This window comes from Peromyscus californicus, unplaced genomic scaffold, assembly GCF_007827085.1.
Source record: "Peromyscus californicus insignis strain IS unplaced genomic scaffold, ASM782708v3 Scaffold_7__1_contigs__length_154581171, whole genome shotgun sequence".
NCBI classification, from domain to species: domain Eukaryota; kingdom Metazoa; phylum Chordata; class Mammalia; order Rodentia; family Cricetidae; genus Peromyscus; species Peromyscus californicus.
Window position 1 is genome coordinate 154542747 of NW_026294595.1, and position 21491 is coordinate 154564237.

At 39.5% G+C, this 21491-nt stretch overlaps 1 protein-coding gene across 3 annotated transcripts; it reads left to right on the forward strand.

The window, feature by feature from the left end:
• Positions 1 to 263: 263 nt before the first annotated feature.
• Pcmtd2 (protein-L-isoaspartate (D-aspartate) O-methyltransferase domain containing 2) lies at positions 264 to 21095 on the forward strand. Of its 3 annotated transcripts, none has more exons than XM_052724143.1 (6): positions 264 to 2770; positions 7897 to 8227; positions 9974 to 10076; positions 11605 to 11776; positions 15261 to 15384; positions 19057 to 19321. In XM_052724143.1, the coding sequence occupies exons 1-6, from the start codon at positions 2657 to 2659 to the stop codon at positions 19194 to 19196; spliced, it is 984 nt and encodes a 327-aa protein (XP_052580103.1). In that variant the 5' UTR covers positions 264 to 2656; the 3' UTR covers positions 19197 to 19321. The 3 variants fall into 3 exon arrangements, with proteins under 3 accessions (XP_052580103.1, XP_052580101.1, XP_052580102.1); XM_052724141.1 differs by lacking the exon at positions 264 to 2770 and adding an exon at positions 2822 to 2954 and having other exon boundaries at positions 19076 to 21095; XM_052724142.1 differs by lacking the exon at positions 264 to 2770 and adding an exon at positions 3558 to 3853 and having other exon boundaries at positions 19076 to 21095.
• The last annotated feature ends 396 nt before the right edge of the window (positions 21096 to 21491 follow it).

Here is a 21491-nt window from a genome sequence, read left to right on the forward strand (position 1 = left end):
TTGCAGACATTTCCCAGGGCCCTTGTAAGACTAATTATTACAAAAAATAGTTTTACGACGAGAAATTATTTTTGAAGACCTTCCCTTCCAAACTATTCTACACGTGTTTTTAGATCTGCATCTTCATGTAGTAGCTGTGGTGAATAGCAGACAGACTTAGGTAGCTGTCTGACAACTGTTAATTCCATTCTAAAAAAGGAGGAGGAGGAGGAGGAGGAGGAGGAGGAGGAGGAGGAGGAGGAGGAGAAGGAGGAGAAGAAAAATCCCTTCCTTCTTACCTTAAGGATGACCTAGTTTGGTTTCTTCTTCCAATTCAGCTGTGTAATGGTGACACCTTGTGGCAGATTTTATATCTTGTCATTTTTCTGGTCCCAGTTGGCCATCATTGACTCTCCTGAGTAAGGTTCTTAGGATTCTGCTACCCACCTCCAGGGTGGCACTGATAAAGTCAAGCAACATTTGATGTGTGTGGGCAAGCATCCAGAGGACAGAACACTAAGCTTAAGGCAAAAGCACTCAGAAGAGACATCAGAAGAGTGGATAGGGAAAAGGCTGAGGACAGAGTGGTTGCCACAGGGATGAGACTATGGGCAGTATGAGGTATATCACCTATTGGGTTTCCTTTCCTGTAGTCAGCACTGAAACTGCCTCCCCATTACCAAGTCCTGAGCAAGGCAAAACCATACAGCTACTGTCTGGTTCAGACACAAAATACCTCAAGTGCGGGTTTCTGGCTGTGAAACTCCCATTGGATCAAAATAGTTCACCAATATTGTAATTGCTAAACAAATACTTGACCATTATAAAACAACCACAACAGAGATAAATAAGGTAAAAAGTAGTATCCCTAGCTGGTGCTGAGATGCATGAAAAGAACTATATCTCACACTTAACCCTGAGGTTCATGTGTGCCTATTTACATACATGTGCACACACGCACAAGCACATATACTTGCAAACATCACACACACACACACACACACACACCAAATTAAAAAAAATTTGGTTGCTTCCAATGTTTGGGGATTACACATGAAGCTGTTATACTACCTATGTGCTGGTTTTTGTGTATAGTGGTAAATATCTAGGAACTCAAATGCTGATTTTTTTTTAAACAGTCTTATGTAGCCTTGAATAGTCTTATATAGCCCTGGCTAGTCTTCAACTTATTACATAGCCAAAGTATGATCTTGAACTCCTGATCCTCCTTCCTCTAACCACTAGGTGCTGGAAATACAGTTGTGTGCCATCACATCTTATAAGACTTTGTTTAGTTCAGTAAGAAACTGTCGAACTATTTTCCAAAGTAGCTTTATTATTGTTCATTCCCACCAGCAATGAAGGAGATGTGCTGTTGCTCTACATCTTCACCAGCTTTCGGTGAATTATACGTTTTATAAATTTTGGCTGTTCTAACAGGTGTGTATTGATATCTTATTGTTTTATAAATCTGCAATTACTAATGACACATGATGTTGAGCATCTATTCATAATGCTCATTTGCCATCTGTATATTTTCTTTGCTGAGATGTATGTTCATAGTGTTTGCCCATTTCTATTTGTACTGTTTGTTTTCTTATTGTTGAGTTTTAAGGATTCTTTAAAATCCTTTATCAGATATGTGTTTTGAGACTATTGTTTTTCAGTCTGTTTCTTATCTTTTTATTCTCTTAACAGTATATTTTATAGAGAAATGATGCCAGTTTTTTAAATATTTATTTTACTTTTAAGTATGTGTGTATGTGTGTGTGTGTGCACCTGACTGCAGGTGACAGCAGAGGCCAGATGCATCAGATTCCTGTGAAGGTGTTACAAGCGGACTTGGGTGCTGGGAGATAAACTTGGGTAAGATCTGTCTCTATTAGTTTTACCTGTGGATGTGTAATAATTCCACCATCTTTTGTTGAAAAGATCATCCTTCCTCCGTTGAATTGTATTTGTTCTTTTATCAAAAGTGAGTTTACTATATTTGTATGGATCGATCCTGGGCTTTTTATTTGATACCATTAATTTATCCCTGCCCTTATATGACATTTGATTACTGTAATTTTAATAGTAAGTCATGAAACCAAATGGTGTCTGGCCTGTACTTTTGTTCTTTTCCATCATTATTGTGTTATCTATTTTGGAATATTTTGCCTTTCTACACAAACTTTAAAAAATTGTATAATCATTTATTTTTCATTCATACCACAATCCACGGCGGGCTGAGTGACTCTCTTACAGATGCTGACTCAGGAATTCACGCTCCTTCCGTCTTGACAGTACTTTCTCCAACATGTACCCTCCATGCTGTGTGGAGGAGGTGTGCAATCACGATGATACAGAACAAGTTTCCGGTTCTCACTCAAAACTGGAAGAACAAAACTCAGAACAATCTCAACAGGTAGCCCTTAAAGGTCACTTAGACTGTTGTCTATTTTGTAGGTTTGTCTGAAGTGGTCAGGAGAACTGCTCAAGGATTTCAAAGTGCAAGTGTGCAGATGGCCATCCCCTGGGCCAGGTGGTCTGGCAGCGCCAGGGCCGGAAGTCATTTGCGTTGTAATTCCTGCAGACGTGGGCACCCAATCTATCACTGTTTCTTCACTCCTGCCTTTTCTACTGTGGGAGCGGTGTCCTTGTGCCTTCTGCAGACAAAAGACTTTCTCCCGCCAACATGCCCGCATCCTCTCATATCACTAGGACGGGGACCTACTTTGAGACCACGTATTGGCCACTGACGGAGGGACCCACCAAAGCATTTAAACCAGGGTGTGAAAAAAAAAGACAGGTTCGTGGGCTTTGCTGTTGCCCCTTTAAGAGCTCCTCCAACTGCACATGCTCAGTTCAGCTATAGCGCGCGCAGGCGCACAGGTAGCAGCGGATGTTTACAGCGGCCGAGGTCGGTGCGAAGCGACCGAAGCGTCCAAAGAACTGCTGTCGGAGTCTAAACCCGAGGGCCGCTAAGCGCCGAGGTAGAGCTGTTGCTGCCCCTCGGCCCTTCCCTCTGTACCCGTTCTCCAGCTCTGGTTACCGGTCCACTAGCGTCCGCGTTTCTTAGCATCTTTTGAGAGTTTCTAGCCCTAGCACCTGCCCCCACCCCATCTCCCTGCCCAGCACCCTTCACACCAAATCTTCCTCCAGCACCTTCCCTTCAGCGTACCCCACCTCCAACTCCCCACTCCCCCCAACCCCCGCTCTCTCTTGCTAACTGTGATATGTTTGCTCTAGATCTACAGCCTATTTCTGATTAAGTAGAAAACGTTTGCAATTAGCTCAAGGGCAAGTCGGGCATTGACAAGGTTTGAAACAAATTCCACCTTGGATGGTTATTTGAAAGAAGGCAGAGCAGAAAAGAATGGACCTGGCTGGGGAAAGGTCTGAAATAGCTGGAGAGAATTTGCAGGGGCCTGGTTCCTTTGTTTGTTTTTTATTAACCCTGTTCCTCTGCCACCAACTCAGTCATCTGATTATCTGACCCTCTGCTCTCTTGGACCTGCACTGTTGGTCTCTGTTCTTGTCAGCGAAGACGTGGCTAAAGTGGGCTCCATTCCGATTTTTGGTAGGCTGTCTTTCTAGAATGAGGTATTTAAGAGACTCAGTACTGATTGTATGTAGAGGGAATTGAAGTGGCCCCTCTGAGGTGGTGGGGTTTGGCCTCTCCCTTGGCCCTGGCTTTTCTCCATCCTCTACTGAGACCTTGCTGGCAGAGTTTTGAGAAGTACATTTCTTTATATCTTTTTAAAATTCTGGTAGTTCCAAAACTTTTCTATGCATAAAACAGTCAGCATATAATACTATTCAGACTTTAATTTGATTCCACCGCAAATGGTATGCATTTAATGCATACCCTCCAAGAGTTCTGGTTTTCAAGGTAAGAAGCCTCAGTTATTCCCATCATTCTGTTGGCAGGATGATCGTTTGGGACCCATTTTCCCAGCAAGATATCCCCATAAGAAGTGACATCCAACCAGGTAGTGGTGGTGCACGCCTTTAATCCCAGCACTCAGGAGGCAGAGGCTAGTGGATCTCTGAGTTCGAGGCTAGCCTGGTCTACAGAGCAAATTCCAGGACAGCCAAGGCTATACTGAGAATCCCTGTCTTGAAAAATCAAAACCAAAACAAAACAAATAAACAAAAAAAGTGACATCCAGATTTGACTGTGGGCCTGCTTGTGTATGTTTTCCAAATGCAGCATAGATCAGAAACAGAACCCCCTTAGTCCAGCTTCACTTGTGTTGTTGCTGTCCATTTTGAGTCCTTCTGTGCTATTGCTGCTCAGTGTTTTCCTGTGTCCTCATGTTTTGTTGGCCTGTGCTAATCACTTCTGAATAAGAATAATAAGCATTACAGCAAGTAGTAAAATATGTAGTGTAGTGAAGGAAGGACAGCCTCCTAAAAATGATTCTTTATCTTCAATCAGAGTCAATGTATTGCATTCTGTTGCAGCAATACTATTTGGTTTGGTGAGGGTGGTTTTTTTTCTTCCTTTTTGACATGGTGACTGATCATGTCCAGGTCAGCAGCAAGCATTGATGCTTCCATGCAAGGCAACTTTAGATTGTCAGACAAAGCTAATATTAAGTATCAGACTCTATCATTGTTTACCTACTCCCCAACAATAGCAACAGATAGGGCTACCTTGGTGTTCTGTGTAGTCTAAAGAATTATCTGATCTGGAGCATGATCTACAATAGCTCCAGACAGCTTTCTGTTTAAGTGAGTGAATTTAATAAGCATATAGCAAGCAAAAGTAAAAGAACTAGTGAGTAGTGATAGAAGTAGCAGATAGATAGCAAAACCTCATCAGATTTAGTACTCACATCTAGTAGAGATGACTGGAGTAGTCCATCGAGGGAACAAACAAAAGGTAATGGCAGAAATCATCTGGGAAAGTCCCATTTGAGGCAGCCATTTGGAATTCCTGATTGAGAGCTCCAGGTGAGACTTCCCAGTTTTTTAAAAAAAAAAAAAAAAAAAAAAGATTAGCAAAAAGCAGACATCAAGTTGGGCACTTAAAATCATCTAGTAGAAATTGACTGGAGAAGTTGAGGCAGTCATCTGGAGTTCCCAATATAACTTTTTTCCCATGGGTAAGATTGCCATGGCTGAATTTCTGACTTCCTGTTCCTACTGAGGTATTTTTAAACCTTCTGATAAACAATAGTCTTGGAAATGATTAACCTTTTAGCCCTTCTCAAGGATACAATATTTTACTCCTGGGCTGTTTTGCTCTTCCTTTCCCTTAATCATAGAATTAGGTGCCCACCCAGCCCCAGGAAAAGGGATTTTGGAGAATATTTGGAGACCACTGGAAACAAATATGCTAGAGCTGGTACAAGAGAGTCCTTACTCTCACATCCACTTTCAACGATCTTAAACAGCACACGACAGTTTACCAATATAATGCACATTATACTTGGTTATGAAAATATTAACAAGAAATTAGCAAAGAATGTTGTTCTCTTGTGAGAAGCCTTTGACTAGACAGTGCTGGGTTTGATCATAGCTCCTCTTGCTGTTTGTGACTGTGAGCAGTTTAGTAACTAAGACCAGCTTGCCTTACCTTTAGATGTTTAATGTAGTGCTTACTGGTGGGTGGTAACTGTTAGAAAGATGGTTGCTGTTTTTACTGAAATTCTGTTCTTTTAATATGGAATAAGCTTTCATGTGAGGAAAAGTTCAGTAAGATAAATATCTAGTACTAAATGAAATATATCTAACATGGTTTGTGGTACGTGCTGGAGACTGTTACACAGTGGAACTGTGATAGAATGACAGAGTATGATGATGACTTTCTTGATTCAGTAGGATTTGTGGTTTTTAAAGGTCTTTTCCTAAATTGGCCTATAAGCATATAAATACATTATTCTATTTTCAACTGGTGTCCCAAATTTTAAGATGACTCTGTTAAATCAATAGTGTAGCAGTAGAACTAAGTGGCTTATCCAAGATTAAGACCAACCTTATTAGCACTAAGGACTGGTTACAGCTGGAGACAAAGGTTCTGAATCTACTTTAAAAGTAGATGAAATTTTAATAGTTGAACCATGATTTGAAAAGTATTATTTGTCTTGATTATGAAAATGGAATATTTCATCATAAAATGGAAACAAATGTGTATCAAGACATAGTTTTTCACCTGTTGTAAGATGCCAGAGTGGAAGTTTTTCACTCCTAGGCTTAGTTCTCCAGCAGTGCTGTCACCAGTTGTGCACATAGGTGTGTACAGGGACTGTCTCCAGTATTCTAGAGAGAAAACTGTGAGGGGAGAGGGATCATAGCAATTTAGTTGTTATTGTTTGAGACATGCTCTTTTTTTCTTTCTTCTTTTTCCTTTTTCAAGACAGGGTTTCTCTTGTAGCCTTGGCTCTCCTGGAACTTACTCTGTAGATCAGGTTGGTCTTGAGCTCACAGAGATCCTCCTGTCTCTGCCTCTTGAGTGGTGTGATTAAAGGCATGCACTATCACCCAGCCTGAGACAGGTTCTTATATAGTCCATGCTGGCCTGGAACTCACTGAAGATGACCTTGAACTCCTGAACAGGAGGCTGTTTTGATTCATAAAGTCTACAAATCTTTGTATCATTCCATAGTCTTCAGGAGTTTATATCAGCATCACCATCTTGTAAGAAATAAAGCCATTATTTTGGAAAGCTCACCTGAGGTCAGTATAAAACTGGGGAGGGTATCTTTCTTTTTCTAGGAAGAAAAAGACCTCTCCACAGTAAAAAAATATTCTCTGTTCGCTGATCAGGGCATGTTGTATTTTAGTAATTGGACCTAAAGGGGATGCTTTCTTCACCAAGATCGTGTGGGAAAAGATAAGAAGTATACTTTTTTTTTTTTTTTTTTTTTTTTTTTTTTTTTTTTTTTTGGTTTTTTGAGACAGGGTTTCTCTTTGTAGCTTTGGAGCCTGTCCTGGAACTCACTCTGTAGCCCAAGCTGGCCTCGAACTCACAGAGATCCGCCTCCCTCTGCCTCCCGAGTGCTGGGATTAAAGGTGTGCGCATAGAGAGCAAGGGGAAGCTGTGGTAGGGAAGTAGGACACAAAGTGCTAGCAGTGACCACTTGTACTGCTAAACTTTAGCCTTGAAACCGATTTTTTGTTTGTTACAATAAAGTATTTGTTACAATGTGTTCTATTTGGGGAGAAAGTTTTGTGGATGTTTTTACCTAAAATTTAAACATCAGAGTAACCAAATCAGTAGGTTGGATGGATTGCTTGTTGTGAGTGAGTTTGTGTGTATGTTGAGATATAGTGCTCTGGTTAATGTTGGGATACCATTAAATTTGAATTTCAGGATGACTCAGTGGGTAAAGGTACCTGAAATCCAGCCTGAAGATCTGAGTTCCATCCCTAGGATCTCTAGGGATCAGTCCTGCAAATTGTCCTCTGACCTCCACTTGTGTTTTGTGACACATGTGGGTCAGTATACATACCCTCCAAATAATAAATGTAAAACTTTTTAAAAGTTTAATCAGTTAAACATCAAATGGCTTATTATTTGTTGTTGACTTTAATTTTTAGTGGAAGTAGGATTCTTTTTTCCTAATTAAAAAAATTGTGTGTATGGGCTCACACATGCCAATGTATGGATGAGGAGATCAGAGAACAACCCAGTGGCGTTGGTATCTTTCCTCTCATCTTTATGTAGGTTCTGGGGAATGAACTAAGGTTATAGGACTAAGGTTATAGGCTTTGTGTGGCAAGTGCTTTACCCACTGAACAATTCCTTCAGCCCTGTAATCCCTACTCCCCATACCACTATCTTTGGAGGGTGAAGTGGTTATTAACAAAAGATACTCCTGTCATTATTATATTTAGAATTTAATATTTGGAAATAGCTTGTGTTTAGAGCTTTTATTATTTTGCTCTTGCCTTTAATGTAAATAGTTATTAAAATTTTAATTGTAGTCTTGCTTGATTGTAATCTTGAACATGGGCGGTGCTGTGAGTGCTGGTGAGGACAACGATGAGCTCATTGATAATTTGAAGGAAGCCCAGTACATCCGGACGGATTTAGTAGAGCAGGCTTTCAGAGCAATCGATCGAGCAGATTATTATCTTGAAGAATTTAAAGAAAATGCGTACAAAGACTTGGCGTGGAAGCATGGAAACATTCATCTCTCAGCCCCGTGCATCTACTCGGAGGTGATGGAGGCTCTGGATCTGCAGCCTGGGCTCTCATTTCTCAATTTGGGCAGTGGTACTGGCTACCTCAGCTCCATGGTGGGCCTCATTCTAGGTGAGTGTGGATGCAGAGCTTGAGTCCCCTCTGCCTTAGGACGATGTGGTATCACTTTAGATAGAAAATGTAGTAGTCTGGTTGCATCCCCTGGTGAAGAATATGGACCTCCTATCAGTTGCCTGAAATTTAGCTACTAGAGGTGGATGACTGGATGATATCCACCTGTGGGCCCTGAGTTGTAAGTTTTGTTGTCTCTTACCTGTATTGCCGAATTCTGCTGTGAATGATGGAAAACAGCAAAGGTGTATAAATCCTGACTTTATGTGATTTTTTAATTTAATTTAATCACTCTTTTACCCTTTTTTCCCACTGGGTGTCATTAAAATCCTTTGGTAGTTGAAGTTCTTTGTAGCAATTTCTGTTATGTTGTTTGCTACTAAAAGAGTAATAAGTTTATAAGTTTATGTATTTTTAAGAAATTTTCAGATATGGATATATGGATGGAAGGGATTTCTTTTTTTTTTTTTTCTTCTTTCTTTCTTTTTTTTTTTTTTGGTGTTTCAAGACAGGGTTTCTCTGTGTAGCTTTGGAGTCTGTCCTGGAACTCGATCTGTAGACCAGGCTGGCCTTGAACTCACCGAGATCCACCTGCCTCTGCCTCCCAAATGCTGGGATTAAAGGTGTGCACCACCACCGCCCAGCTGGAAGGGATTTCTTAGGTTATCATATTTGGAGTTATTTAGGCTATTTGCTGTACAAGTTGTAAGAATGCATGTATGGATATGGCCATTTCTGATATTATTATCAGGATTATCAGCCAAAGAGCTATTGAATTCTTGTTTTGTGTAAAATGTATATTGGGGCAAAGACTTTTCAGATGTTGCTTGTTTTTCTTCTCAATTGAAATAATTTTTAATCTTAGTTTGTCTTTGATTGAGACATGGTTTCCATGCTTTGAGAAAAGGACACAGGCCCAGATTACTTATTCCTGTGACTTGCTTGATTTTACTTGAAAAATTTTACCTTGGCTAAGGTTGTTGTTTTTTGCTGGGGGGAATAGATAATAAAGCCACCTAGATTAGAAGAAATGCTAATGAAAAAAGCCGGAGGAACTGAGGACAGTAAATGCTGTACAAGCATGAACCAGAACACGTAAAAAGCCAGGTACAGCAGTGTGTTCTGTAATCTCAGTGCTGCAAAACAGAGATAGGATTCTAGGGACTTGCTTGGCCAGCCAGTTTAACTGAGTAGGACTCTGTCTCAAGCAGTAACTTGGGGAGTGGAAGATTCCTGATGTTGATCTCTGCCATGGACACTCATGAGCCTGCACGTGCGCACGCGCATGCACACACAGAGAGACATGCGTGCGTAGTACCTATGAAAAGAGTAAGCCTGGAGACACTGTGGCACTCCATAAGTGCCAGTAGTGTTAATGAAAGTGCTGTGAAATATAGATTAAAGCCTAATAAAAGATTTATTTGTAAATATAGGTTTCTTCTTAAATTTGTTAGTAAAAGCTACTACTCTTACTTTTTTTTTCAATTTGCAAATTATTCTTTTAATGTTTGAGAAGCCCAGGCATCAAAACAAATACTGTGTTAGTGAATGGAAACTATACTACACATTGAAAGACTCTCTTGAGTGGTTTGTAGCCACAAATGTGCTGAGGCCTTAAGACCTCATGAGTTTCTATAATTATACATTACATAATTATCTGTTTTGTAATTAGTAAAGTACAGAAAAAAAAATAAGCAAGGGTTCTTTTCCTGATTCTAAGAGCTTTGTTATTCTCAACCCTTTCAGGTCCTTTTGGTGTAAACCATGGGGTGGAGCTTCATTCAGATGTGACTGAGTATGCGAAGCAGAAACTGGATGTCTTTATCAGAACAAGTGACAGTTTTGACAAGTACGGTCAGATGCTACCCATTGGTTCAAACTAAGGGTGTTAACTATAAATAAAAAAAGCCTGTTTAATATGCATATGCCAGTAAACATAGTTAAAGTATGGTTAGATGATCCCAGGTTATATGTATGCCTACCTTATTTACTGTATTATTTTAATATTCTCTGGTCTTGAGGACTTTATAGTTTTTATTTTATTTTTTTGGTTTTTTGAGACAAGGTATCCTCATATATCCTCATATAGCCCTGGCTATCTTGGAACTCACTATGTAGACCAGGCTGGCCTTGAATTTACAGAAACCCACCTGCCTTTGTCTCCTGAGTGCTGAGATTAAAGGCATGTACATACCTGGGCAGCTTTTTTTTTTTTTTGGTTTTTGAGGCATGGTTTCTCTGTTTAACATCTCTGACTATCCTGGAACTCAGACCAGGATGATCTTGGTTTTATAGAGATCCTCCTGCCTCTGCCTCCCAAGTGCTGGGATTAAAGGTGTGGACCACCACCTCCCAGCCAGCTTTGTGTTTTATAACTTATGATACTTTACATTAATTTTCATCAGTATAGTAAGAGAAGAAAACAAAAGCTTTATTCAGTTTTCATGTTCCAGTATAGAAAACTTTTATCACCTAATTGTTTCCACAATAAAATGGTTATGTTTATTTTTGAACAGTTTATATAAGTAGCTCTTGGCATTTAAAATATGCCACTGAAATTCTTAAAGAATGGAAATTTCAGAGAACAAAAAGTGTCTTTTTGCCGATAGTGGTGGAGGCAGGCAGATCTTTGTGAGTTTGAGCAGCTTGTTCTACATGGCAATTTCTAGGCTAGACAGTAGAGAGAGCCTGTCCAAATAGAGAAAATGCTTTTTAAAACCTCCTGTTGGGCCGGGTGGTGGTGGCGCACGCCTTTAATCCCAGCACTCGGGAGGCAGAGCCAGGCGGATCTCTGTGAGTTCGAGGCCAGCCTGGGCTACCAAGCGAGTCCCAGGAAAGGCGCAAAAGCTACAAGAGAAACCCTGTCTCGAAAAACCAAAAAAAAAAAAAAAAAAAAAAACCTCCTGTTGGGGCTGGCAAGATGGCTCAGGGTAGGTAAAGGCACTTGCTACTCAGAGTGATGCTCTGAATTTGATCTGTGGAAACTTCTACAAGTTGTCTACACACACACACACACACACACACACACACACACACACACACACACACATCCTGAATAAATAAATCAAAATCTAATAAAATCTCCAGTTGCTTGTCAAGCAACTGAATGTGGTGCTGCACATTGTAAAAACAGTGAAAAATGATAGCTGATGTTGCTTTATATTTGGATCATGTTGGAGCATTCACTTTCATTCTATTTTGTTTGTAATTTCTAAGGTTCTATTTATATAGTAATATAGCTTCTAGCTCCTGGATCTGGAAAGTGTTACCTTGTCCTGTGATTTTGTAATTAAAATATAACCTATTGTAAGCATAAACTTGTTTTATGTACTTGTTACAATGACACATGTAGTTACAGAAAACTTTTTTCCTTGCAGATTTGACTTCTGTGAACCTTCCTTTGTAACTGGCAATTGCCTGGAGATTGCTCCAGATTGTTGTCAGTATGATCGTGTGTATTGTGGAGCTGGTGTGCAGAAAGAACATGAAGAGTACATGAAGAATCTTCTCAAAGTTGGAGGGATCCTTGTCATGCCCTTGGAAGAGAAGGTCAGGTTCTCTACACAGCTGACATTGTGTATACTCTCCTTCAAAGTTAGCTTATGTGTACTACTTTTGCAGTAGCTCTGCCATGTTATTAACCGAGGACAGGTATGGATATGCCAAGGTCTTCCATACCTAGGTGCTGTGTGTGAACCTTCCCTTACCTCCTTTCTGTTTTATATTTGTTCTTCCTTCTGTTTTTTTTCTTTCCTTCTCCCTTCCCTTCTCTTTCTTCCTCCTTCTCTTCATCATCACCCCAGCTCCCTTTGTTGTTGTTGTTGTCTTGTACTTGCTCAATACTTTGATGGAAAGTATTTCACACATTTCCTCCTTTTCAAAAATTTTCTTGTATAGACTGGCTTGAAACTTAGAATGCTTTACTTAAAAGAGTTCTTGAATGTAATTTTTAAAAATTTATTTATTTTTATTTTATATGCATTGGTGTTTTGCCTGGATGTATGTCTCTATGAGGTTGTCAAATTCCCTGGAACTGGAGTTACAGACAGTTATGAACTGACATGTGGGTGCTGGGAATTGAACCCGGCCAATGCTCTTAACCACTGAGCCATCTCTCCAGCCCCTCATGAATATAATGTTAAGTCATTCAATTTTGAATCTATATCATTTTGTTGTTTAAAAGTTGCATTTGGTTGATATATCTCTTAGGTGTGTGTGTTTATGTATGAGTGTTCACATGTATGCATGTATGCATGTGCATGTGGAGGCCAGAGAATTGACATCTGGTATCTTCTTTGATTGCTTTCCACCTTAGATATTGAGGCAGGATTTCTCACTTGAACCCAGAGCTCACCAGTTTGGCTGATCTAGCTAGCCAGCTTGCTCTGGGGATTCGCTGTCTGCACCTTCTGAGTGTTGAGATTACAGGTGAACCACACCATCTGCCTAATGTTTAATTGAGTGCTGGGGATTGGAACTCTGGTTCTCCTGTTTGCATGGCAAGCACTTTACCAACTGAGCTATTTTCCTAGTCCTTTCTTATTTTTTAATATTTTGGTTTTCTTTTTCATGTTTTCTTTGTAACTGATTTGTTCAGGGGAGTAGGTTATTGGTCTCATAGTGTTTTCCTACACCCTGGATTTTGCAGTTCATAGATGCATGTTCTTCTGTCCTTTGTATTTTCTACCTATTGGTAATTAGATCTAGAATCTTAGTAGAGTTTACCTTTGTCATATTTTGATGGGGGAGGACACAAGAATATAAGCTATGTATTAAAAATAGACATTTGTCTTCATTATATAAAGGATTGATTCCAAGACCACTTTTTTCCACTCATGATGACAAAATATGGAGATGCCTCAGATCCTTTCATAAAATCATGTAGTATGTTAGTGGCATATGACCTACACACATCCTCCTGTGTACTTTAGAATACCTCTAGATTAATGGTAATATCTGGTAGAGTATCAATGCTGTATAAATAGTTGTTTATTGTGTTGCTTAGGGAATAATGACGAGCAGAAAAATCTGTACATGTTCAGTAGTACACAATTTACTTTCTGAATATTTTTGGTATGCAGTTGCTTGGATGTAAGAACATTGGATCTATAGGACAAGTGTTACTTAAGTGTGTAGGCACAAGCAGCTTCTTTGTTTACTCATCCTTACAGAATGATAGTAGCCTGATCCATTGTTTCATTAAGAACTATAGAATAAGCCGGGCGGTGGTGGCGCACGCCTTTAATCCCAGCACTCGGGAGGCAGAGCCAGGCGGATCTCTGTGAGTTCGAGGCCAGCTTGGGCTACCAAGTGAGTTCCAGGAGAGGCGCAAAGCTACACAGAGAAACCCTGTCTCGAAAAACCCAAAAAAAAAAAAAAAAAAAGAACTATAGAATTATACATTTAAATTCCTTCATTTTTTCTGTATTTAGGTGCTGGTTAACTTTGATAAAGAGAAAACTGCTTATTATTGATTTGGTCCCCCTGAAGTATACATTATGTACGACATACAGGATAAATTTTGGTTATTAATATTTGCTTATTAATTTTCTGAGTAATTTGGCTTTTTGTCAAAGGGAGGTGACTAATAAGGCTTTGTTTGTTTTTTAGTATCAACTAATTTTGATTGAGATTATTTTAGTTCTAGATTAATTTGAAGAGGATAGGCATCTTCATACTATTTCCATCTGTTCATCTAGATTATGAAATGCAGGTTTATAGTTTTATTTAAGGTCTTACATATCATTTATGTATTATATTTAAATGTTTGATGTTCATTCTGGATAGAAACTATCCTTTAAAAAGAAGAGGCTTCTGGTGGTGCACACCTTTTATCAGGTGGAACTCTGAGTTTGAGGTCAGCTTGGTCTATAGAGTGAGTTCCAAGACAGCCAGGACAATATAGACAAACTCTGTCTTAAAAACAAACAAAACAAAACAAAAAAGTTTCTGGGTGATGAAGAGATGGCTCAGCAGTTAGGAACATACAATTCTTACAGAGGAACTGAGTTTAGGCAACTCACCAAGGTCTGTAACTCCAGCTTTAGGGGTTCTGAGGGTCTCTATTGGACTCTGAGAGCACTGGCACTTGTACATATACCTTTACACACACACACAAACACACACACACACACACACACACACACACACACACACACACACTTTAATCTTCAAAATTTTCTGAAAAAAATGTTTTTGCTGTTGTTTCTGAATATGATTAATGTTTAGATATTTCCCTAGTAATTGTGCTGTTTAATCCTTTTAGAGAATCCTTAGTTTTGGCCATTTACAGACTGTCCTAGTTACATTGAATACACAGAGGCTTTGTCGTTAAATTGGATTCTTTGGTACCAATCCTATAATGTAAAGTGCTTTGATGATCTACATTGCTATGTATCAGCTACAATATCCCACTGCACCCCTGAAGTGCTATTAGTGAGAGTAAGGACAATTGCTTAGGTGTCCAGAATGACATATTTATGTTGAAGAAAGTCACAGAAGCATGGTGGTAGTATCTGGCATTTGGGCCTCTCCTGCTCCCTTGCTGTTATAGGTGCGGATGGCTTGCACCTCAGATGTTTTGTGCCTCAGATGCCATTGTAGCTATACTCTTGAAAGTAGCACACAGAATTTAGGGTTTTTTATGGTTGAAGTATTGTGGCTATTGTGCATCTTTGGTTATTTTTACTGAGGACAGACTCTTTCCAGCTTATCCCTGACCACTGTTTTGAAGAACCTTAGAAGGTTGTTTGGTAAGAATTTTTCTTCCTTATCTCATTATTTCCTCTTCTAGTCCTTTAACTGGCCTATTGTTCATATTTCTTGTAAACACAAGGTAGGTTATGGAACTTGAGCATGTTCATGCTAAGCATTTACATAAGAGTATTCCTGTTAGTTGTAAGTAATATCACATTAGGTGTTATGTAGACAGGCTATGTCATATTTAGATTTCATATACTGAAACAATTACACTTAAATATAAGTTGTCTAGTAGCCAAATCCTTTGGATGTTCTTGTTTTGTCTTTGAGATAGTTGACCAAGATAACACGCACAGGCCCTTCTGCTTGGGAAACAAAAAAGATTCTGGCCGTTTCCTTCGCCCCTCTGGTCCAACCCTGCCGTTCGGAGTCAGGACAGCCTAGACTTGTCCAGCTACGTGAGTATAAGCATCTACCTCTCTTTTATCTCTGATTAAAATTAGAATAGAAACAAAAAGTACAAGTAACACTTTGACATTAAAGAGTATTAACTTCCCTTATTGCAGCCCTCAAATTATACAAGATACTTTAGACATTTAAAAAGTCTCTCTATTTAGCCCATCTTAGATGATTTTAGTCTTCTTTTAAATTTATAAAGTGTTGTTGCTGATCATGCTTCTGAAAGTAGCAGATTCACCAAAGAGCTAATTTTGCCACATGGGAATCTCAGGCAGTTTGCCTTGCCTGCTGGGAATGTGTAGCAGTCCCTGCTCACAGTCCTCACAGTACCTGTCTCATGATGCTTTAAGCAATACAGGTGAGCCTGTTCTGCTGTGTGACTGGGAAATTTTGTGTAGCCTCACATGCTCTAAACTTTTGTGCTTACATCTCGAAGATGCAGACTTGGCATGGAGCTAACATAGGGTGACATTCATCCTGATGTTTTATATTTTAAACAGCTCTAACAGAAATAGGATTTCAAAGTGATGAAGATTTAGGATGTCCAAGTGAAGACAATTCATCATACTTTTGATCACTTAAAACATTTGGAAAACGTGTGTGTGTGTGTTTGTGTGTGTGTATGTGTGTATACACAAGAAAAGGAGAAAGGGAGAAAGGGAGAAAAATAGAATAGGAATGTGAATTATTATAGATAGTTCTAAAACAAATACATTTTTGGTGAATTTTTTTAGAGAACACTTCAATTTGTGATAGTCATTTAACAAATTGCCCTACTTTGTGTGTCATATGAAATTCAGTAACAAGTAACAGTGAAACATACAAAGAAGTTTAGAGAGACTAGGGAAGGTATGTAGAAGATGATGTTATGTTGTACTTGATTTTGAGGGTGAGAAGGAATTCCCTTAAGAGAGGAGGAGTAGAAAGGTATCAGGAGAACCAGGGCAAAGTTAGAGACACACACTCTATGGTGTAGTCATTGTGGGTGTTTTGGAAAAACTTGACTTATATGTAGTTTGGGTTTTAATTCATTGTATGGCTGTGGAGAGCTTCAGATGTTATTGAAGATGCTGCGTATACCAGTCATTTGGAGGGTGAATTTGTCAGACTGGTGTGTTGTAGAATATTATTTTAAGGTGTGTTACTTTTGTTTATGTTGCATTTGTTTAACTCTGTTAAGCTGTGTTACTGTGTCTGCCTAAAACACCTGATGGTTTAATAAAGAACTGACTGGCCAATAGCAAGGCAGGAGAGAGACATAGGCCGGGCTGACAGGCAGAGAGAATATATAGAAGGAGAAATCTGGGAGGAGAAGTAGCCAGAGAAGACATTAGGGACCAGCCACCCAGCTACACAGCAAGCCATTTACAGAAGTAAGAGAACAGGAAAAGCCCAAAGGCAAAAGATAGATGGGATAATTTAAGTAAAGCTGGCTAGAAATAAGCCAAGGTAAGGCCGGCATTCATAAGTAATAATAAGGCTCCGTGTGTGTTTACTTGGGAGCTGAGTGGCAGACCTCTCAAAAGAGTAAAACAAACAAACAACAACATTGGTTCTCTAAAATTTTGTTCTTTAAGCAAATGTGGCCAGTGATAAGGAAGTGCACCATCTTCTGGCACAATGGCTGGGTTTAGAAGACAAGGACTCAGGAGAGCATTTGGAAGACTCTGAAGATCTGGTTAAAAATGAATGTTTCTGTGTGAGGGCTTGTCAAGCCTGGCTATGTGTTGCCTCCTGAGATGCTCACTGTGAATGTTGAGTGATAAACATTCATGTGATTTGGTTAGCATTACTAAAGTGATCGGTTGGGTAGGGTATTTGCAGTTTCTATTTTCCCAGATTTTCCTAGGTCACTGATTTTTGTGAGACCAAGGGAATAAGAGAAACCGTATAGCAAAGCCAGCCCACAGTGATACTGAACAGCTTTGGATATGCACTGCCTGGAGCATCCCCCTAGGTGGCATGTATGCAGGTTGGAGGCAGAAGTCAGGCAGGAAGTTGATGGGGGTTTCCCCATCAGGCAAGAGACAAAGATTGAGACTATACCAGCCTCAGCAGGAAGGGTTCAGGGACACATGACCTTTCTAAGGAAGAACAGGAGTGCTGTGGGATGTTCTGTATGGCAAATGTGTTGCTAATTAGTCAATAAATAAAACACTGATTGGCCGTTGGCTAGGCAGGAAGTGTAGGCGGGACAAGGAGGAGAATAAAGCTGGGAAGTGGAAGGCTGAGTCAGAGAGACACTGCCAGCTGCCACGATGAGAAACAGCATGTGAAGATGCCGGTAAGCCACGAGCCACGTGGCAAGGTATAGATTAATAGAAATGGGTTAATTTAAGCTGTAAGAACAGTTAGCAAGAAGCCTGCCACGGCCATACAGTTTGTAAGCAAAATAAATCTCTGTGTTTACTTGGTTGGGTTTGAAAGGCTGTGGGACTGGCAGGTGAGAGAGATTTGTCCTGACTGTGGGCCAGGCAGGAAAACTCTACCTACACAGGAGAGCCCAAGGTATTGTATTATCATCTGTGCTAAGTGTGGGGTAGGCTTGACTTGACTGGGACTAAATTTCAACTTGGGGAGGAGGTCTGTATTACTTAAAGTCACAGAACAGATGTAAAACCAAGAATCAGCAGTCATACTGAGAAAGGAATGAAGTGAATACTGGAGGCTTTGAGAGTGTCACAAGGCCCAAGGAAGAGAAGTCATAGAGAAGGACTATGAACTGAATCAGCTATTCCTGGTGGTCCTCAGAGAAAGTTTGATAGGCCAGAGTTGATACTTGGGAGCCTAATGGCCAGTGAAGGACTGTTTTTAGCATCTTGGAGGAACAGCTGGATTGCAGAGGTTCTGGAACCAAGTTTTCTTGAATTGAGTTAGAGCAGGATATACCACAGGTCATTTGTTGAGCAACATGGCAGGATGCAGGCAAGGTACCGCAGAACCATCCTGGAGAGAGAGCACAGCCCCATGTTCTCAGGGACAGAGGATAAGAGAGAAAGCTTGGTGCCTCTGAAAGAGGTAGGAGATACTGTTTGTTGTTAGAACCTGGTCTACAGACTTGCATATCTGCAGGACAGAGGATATTGGTGGTCTATAGGCAGGGGTTATGATTTAGGTAGCAAATGCTGCAGATAACACAAGAACCTTCTCTATAGAGTGGCCTCTTGTTTGGAGAAGGTTATGTATACTGGATGGAAAAAGGGATTTAGATTTTCTGTTTAAGGTATCTAAACCCATGGCCTCTAATTCCTTTTACTTTGAGAAAAACCCTTTGTTCTTCTTAAAATGGTTTTAGATTTTCATGTGTCTACTTTAACAGAAAAATATTTAATTTATAACTTACTGTGAAACTATTAAAATAGATAAAGGGATGTTAGAAGTGTAGATTACTGTATTGTTGAGTGGGTGTTATTGTGTCATTGAGCAGAGTAAATTGAGTTATGAACTAGTCTGCAAAAACAAACCCTAAGGTTTCAAATTCTGCTGCTGACTGATTGGCTAGACAGTATTTCTTTCCTTTTCAGAGTTAAGAATTAGTATATATGGATATGTCTTTTGAAAAATACATGAGGTGCAGAGTAGACCACTGGTTCCTATTTTATTAGAATACTCCCTTCTTTGAAGTTCTTCCAGCAAGTTAGGTATGGGGTTGGCCCTGCCCGTGCCCACAGGCTCTGCCCCTGTCCACAGCACCACTGGCCGTGCGCAGCCTGCAGGATCTGGCCCGGCTTGCTATCCGTGGCAGCATCAAGAGGGCTATGCGCCAGGAAGCCACCAGAGGAGGTGGACTGAAGAGCACACCTATGTTTAAAAGAAGGCGACTTCGTCGCCGGCGAATGGAAACCATTGTCTTTTTGGACAAAGAGGTCTTTGCCAGTCGAATTTCCAACCCCTCTGATGACACCAGCTATGAAGATGCAGAGGAGGATCGGCGGGAAGTGGCAGAGAGGACCTTACGGGAGGCCAAGCCTGAGCCACCAGTAAACTTCCTTCGCCAGAGGGTATTGCGCCTCCCATTGCCCGACCCCCTGAAGTACTACCTGCTGTATTACAGGGAAAAGTGAGCTGTGGGAGAGTGGGACCAGGATACCCAGAGCAATCTGCTGGCCAGGTACATGTGTCTTTTCCCTTTATTGGTTCCTGACTATCCTCTGAAACTTTCATGCAATGGTGTGATTTTATTTAAGCACAATCCAACAAGAAACTTCATTGAATTATTTCCCTCAGTAGGGGTGGGGTGGGGTGCACATCTTGTTGGCTCTACTGTAATTTGAGCTCATTGGGAACTGCATGATGTCTGCTCCTTATGCAGGCAAACTTATACACTGAGGCTGGAACTGAATTGTATTGGATTCTGTGTGAAGCAAGGGGCATATCTGTAAAGGTGTGACATCTTTGGGTGTGACATACCACCATTCAGCTTGAATTTTATGTCATGATTCTATTGTTGGCACTGAGTTCATCTGATTTTTGTTGTTTTCTAGGTTGGAAAATGTTGGAAAGCCTCCCTTATTTTAATCAAACCAATCAAATCTTATGTGAAATATCTACTTGTAGTTTTTAAAAGGAAAAGAAAATGAGATGCAGGAGGAGGAATAAAATATAAAACTGTCAGATGTCTTTCTGGAATTTCCAAAGACTTCTAAGCATTTGACCCCCCCCCCCATACTTTCTGTTACTATAGGAACCACCATCAAGTAATATCTTACAGAATATTCTAAAAGGAGAACAAGTTTTTCTTACTTAAACAAAACAAAACAAAAGAACAAACAAAAAAATGTGAGTGATAAGCTAGTCACTGAATTGCAAAGACCGGAACAGGTTTCTAAAGTATGTTAATGAGAATTTCAGAGCAGGTAGAGAGACTGCAGGGTGTTACAGACAGCCCATGCTTCTCGACTTCAGTTTGCTATCGTTCTGTGATCATATTAGAGTACCAATTCATAGATTTTTATCTTTTATAATTCTGGAGAAAAAAATTGTTAGTTTTGTAAATTTTCTTAAGAACAGATATATGTATTTTACTAGCTCCATTGCACTAGAGCAGTTTAACTCAGTGACTTGTGAAATTTATTATCTCCAGGCCGTTGGTGTTGAGAACTATCAATTTTTTTTAAAAAAAATCAAACTTTCTGGCTGTCAGAGTGCAGGACTTGAAGTTACATTGATGATTCCAAAAGCTGACCCTTAAAAAAATTTTTTTAACCCAAAGAAAATAGTGTAAATTGTTAACAATAAGCCCAAATTAGTGTGTTAATTTAGGATTAAGTACTGAGATTTTATGATTTATTTTCAGCTTAGCCTCACGTGACTTGCAGGGAGAGGTTTGATCTATGATTTCTCCAGGTTAAATGGATATTTTAGATCTTTCCTTTTTTCTTTTTCTTTTTTAAGTTAGTTGAATCATTTTACCACACAGTATATTCTGCATGTATAGCTGGTAAAACATATATTGCCCTATATTATAAATATAATGTACACATATTACTTTAAATATAAGCTATTTAAAGAAAGTTCATAGTTGTTTTTACCTGCTTTTTAACTCCAAGTCAGGCTTCTTTTCTTTCAGAGAGAAATGCATGCTCTAACTTTACTTGCAAATGTTTGTAGTTTGCAGATCTTTGTTGATGTTAACTCTAATTGTTAGGTAGACTTCTATGTTACCTGGAAAATTTTGGACACAAATTTAAATAAATCTGTGAAGTCTGTATATTAGGTGGCTTGACTGAATTTTTTCCTGTGATTGAATATGGGCTGCATTTTGAAAAGCCACATTTGCCTTTATGCTGGATTAAAAAATTACAATGCATAGGACTTTTCCTTTATATGTTATAACTTTTCTTAGCATTTTATATGTTATCACTTTGTGATTTTAAACCATAATTCAGTTAAATAGAGTTATAACGTGAGGAATAGATTGGTCTTTATAAAACCAGGGGAAAATTGGAATTTTCTTGTGAGTAAACATACTTTGCTGCCAGAATTCAGTATAATGTACCACATTCTGTTTTCATACTAGTAAATCTTAATATAGTCAAATGTCCTTAGGATCCATATTGTAAACAACATTGAAAACTGCTTATGTTTTAAGGAGTGGTTATTTTTA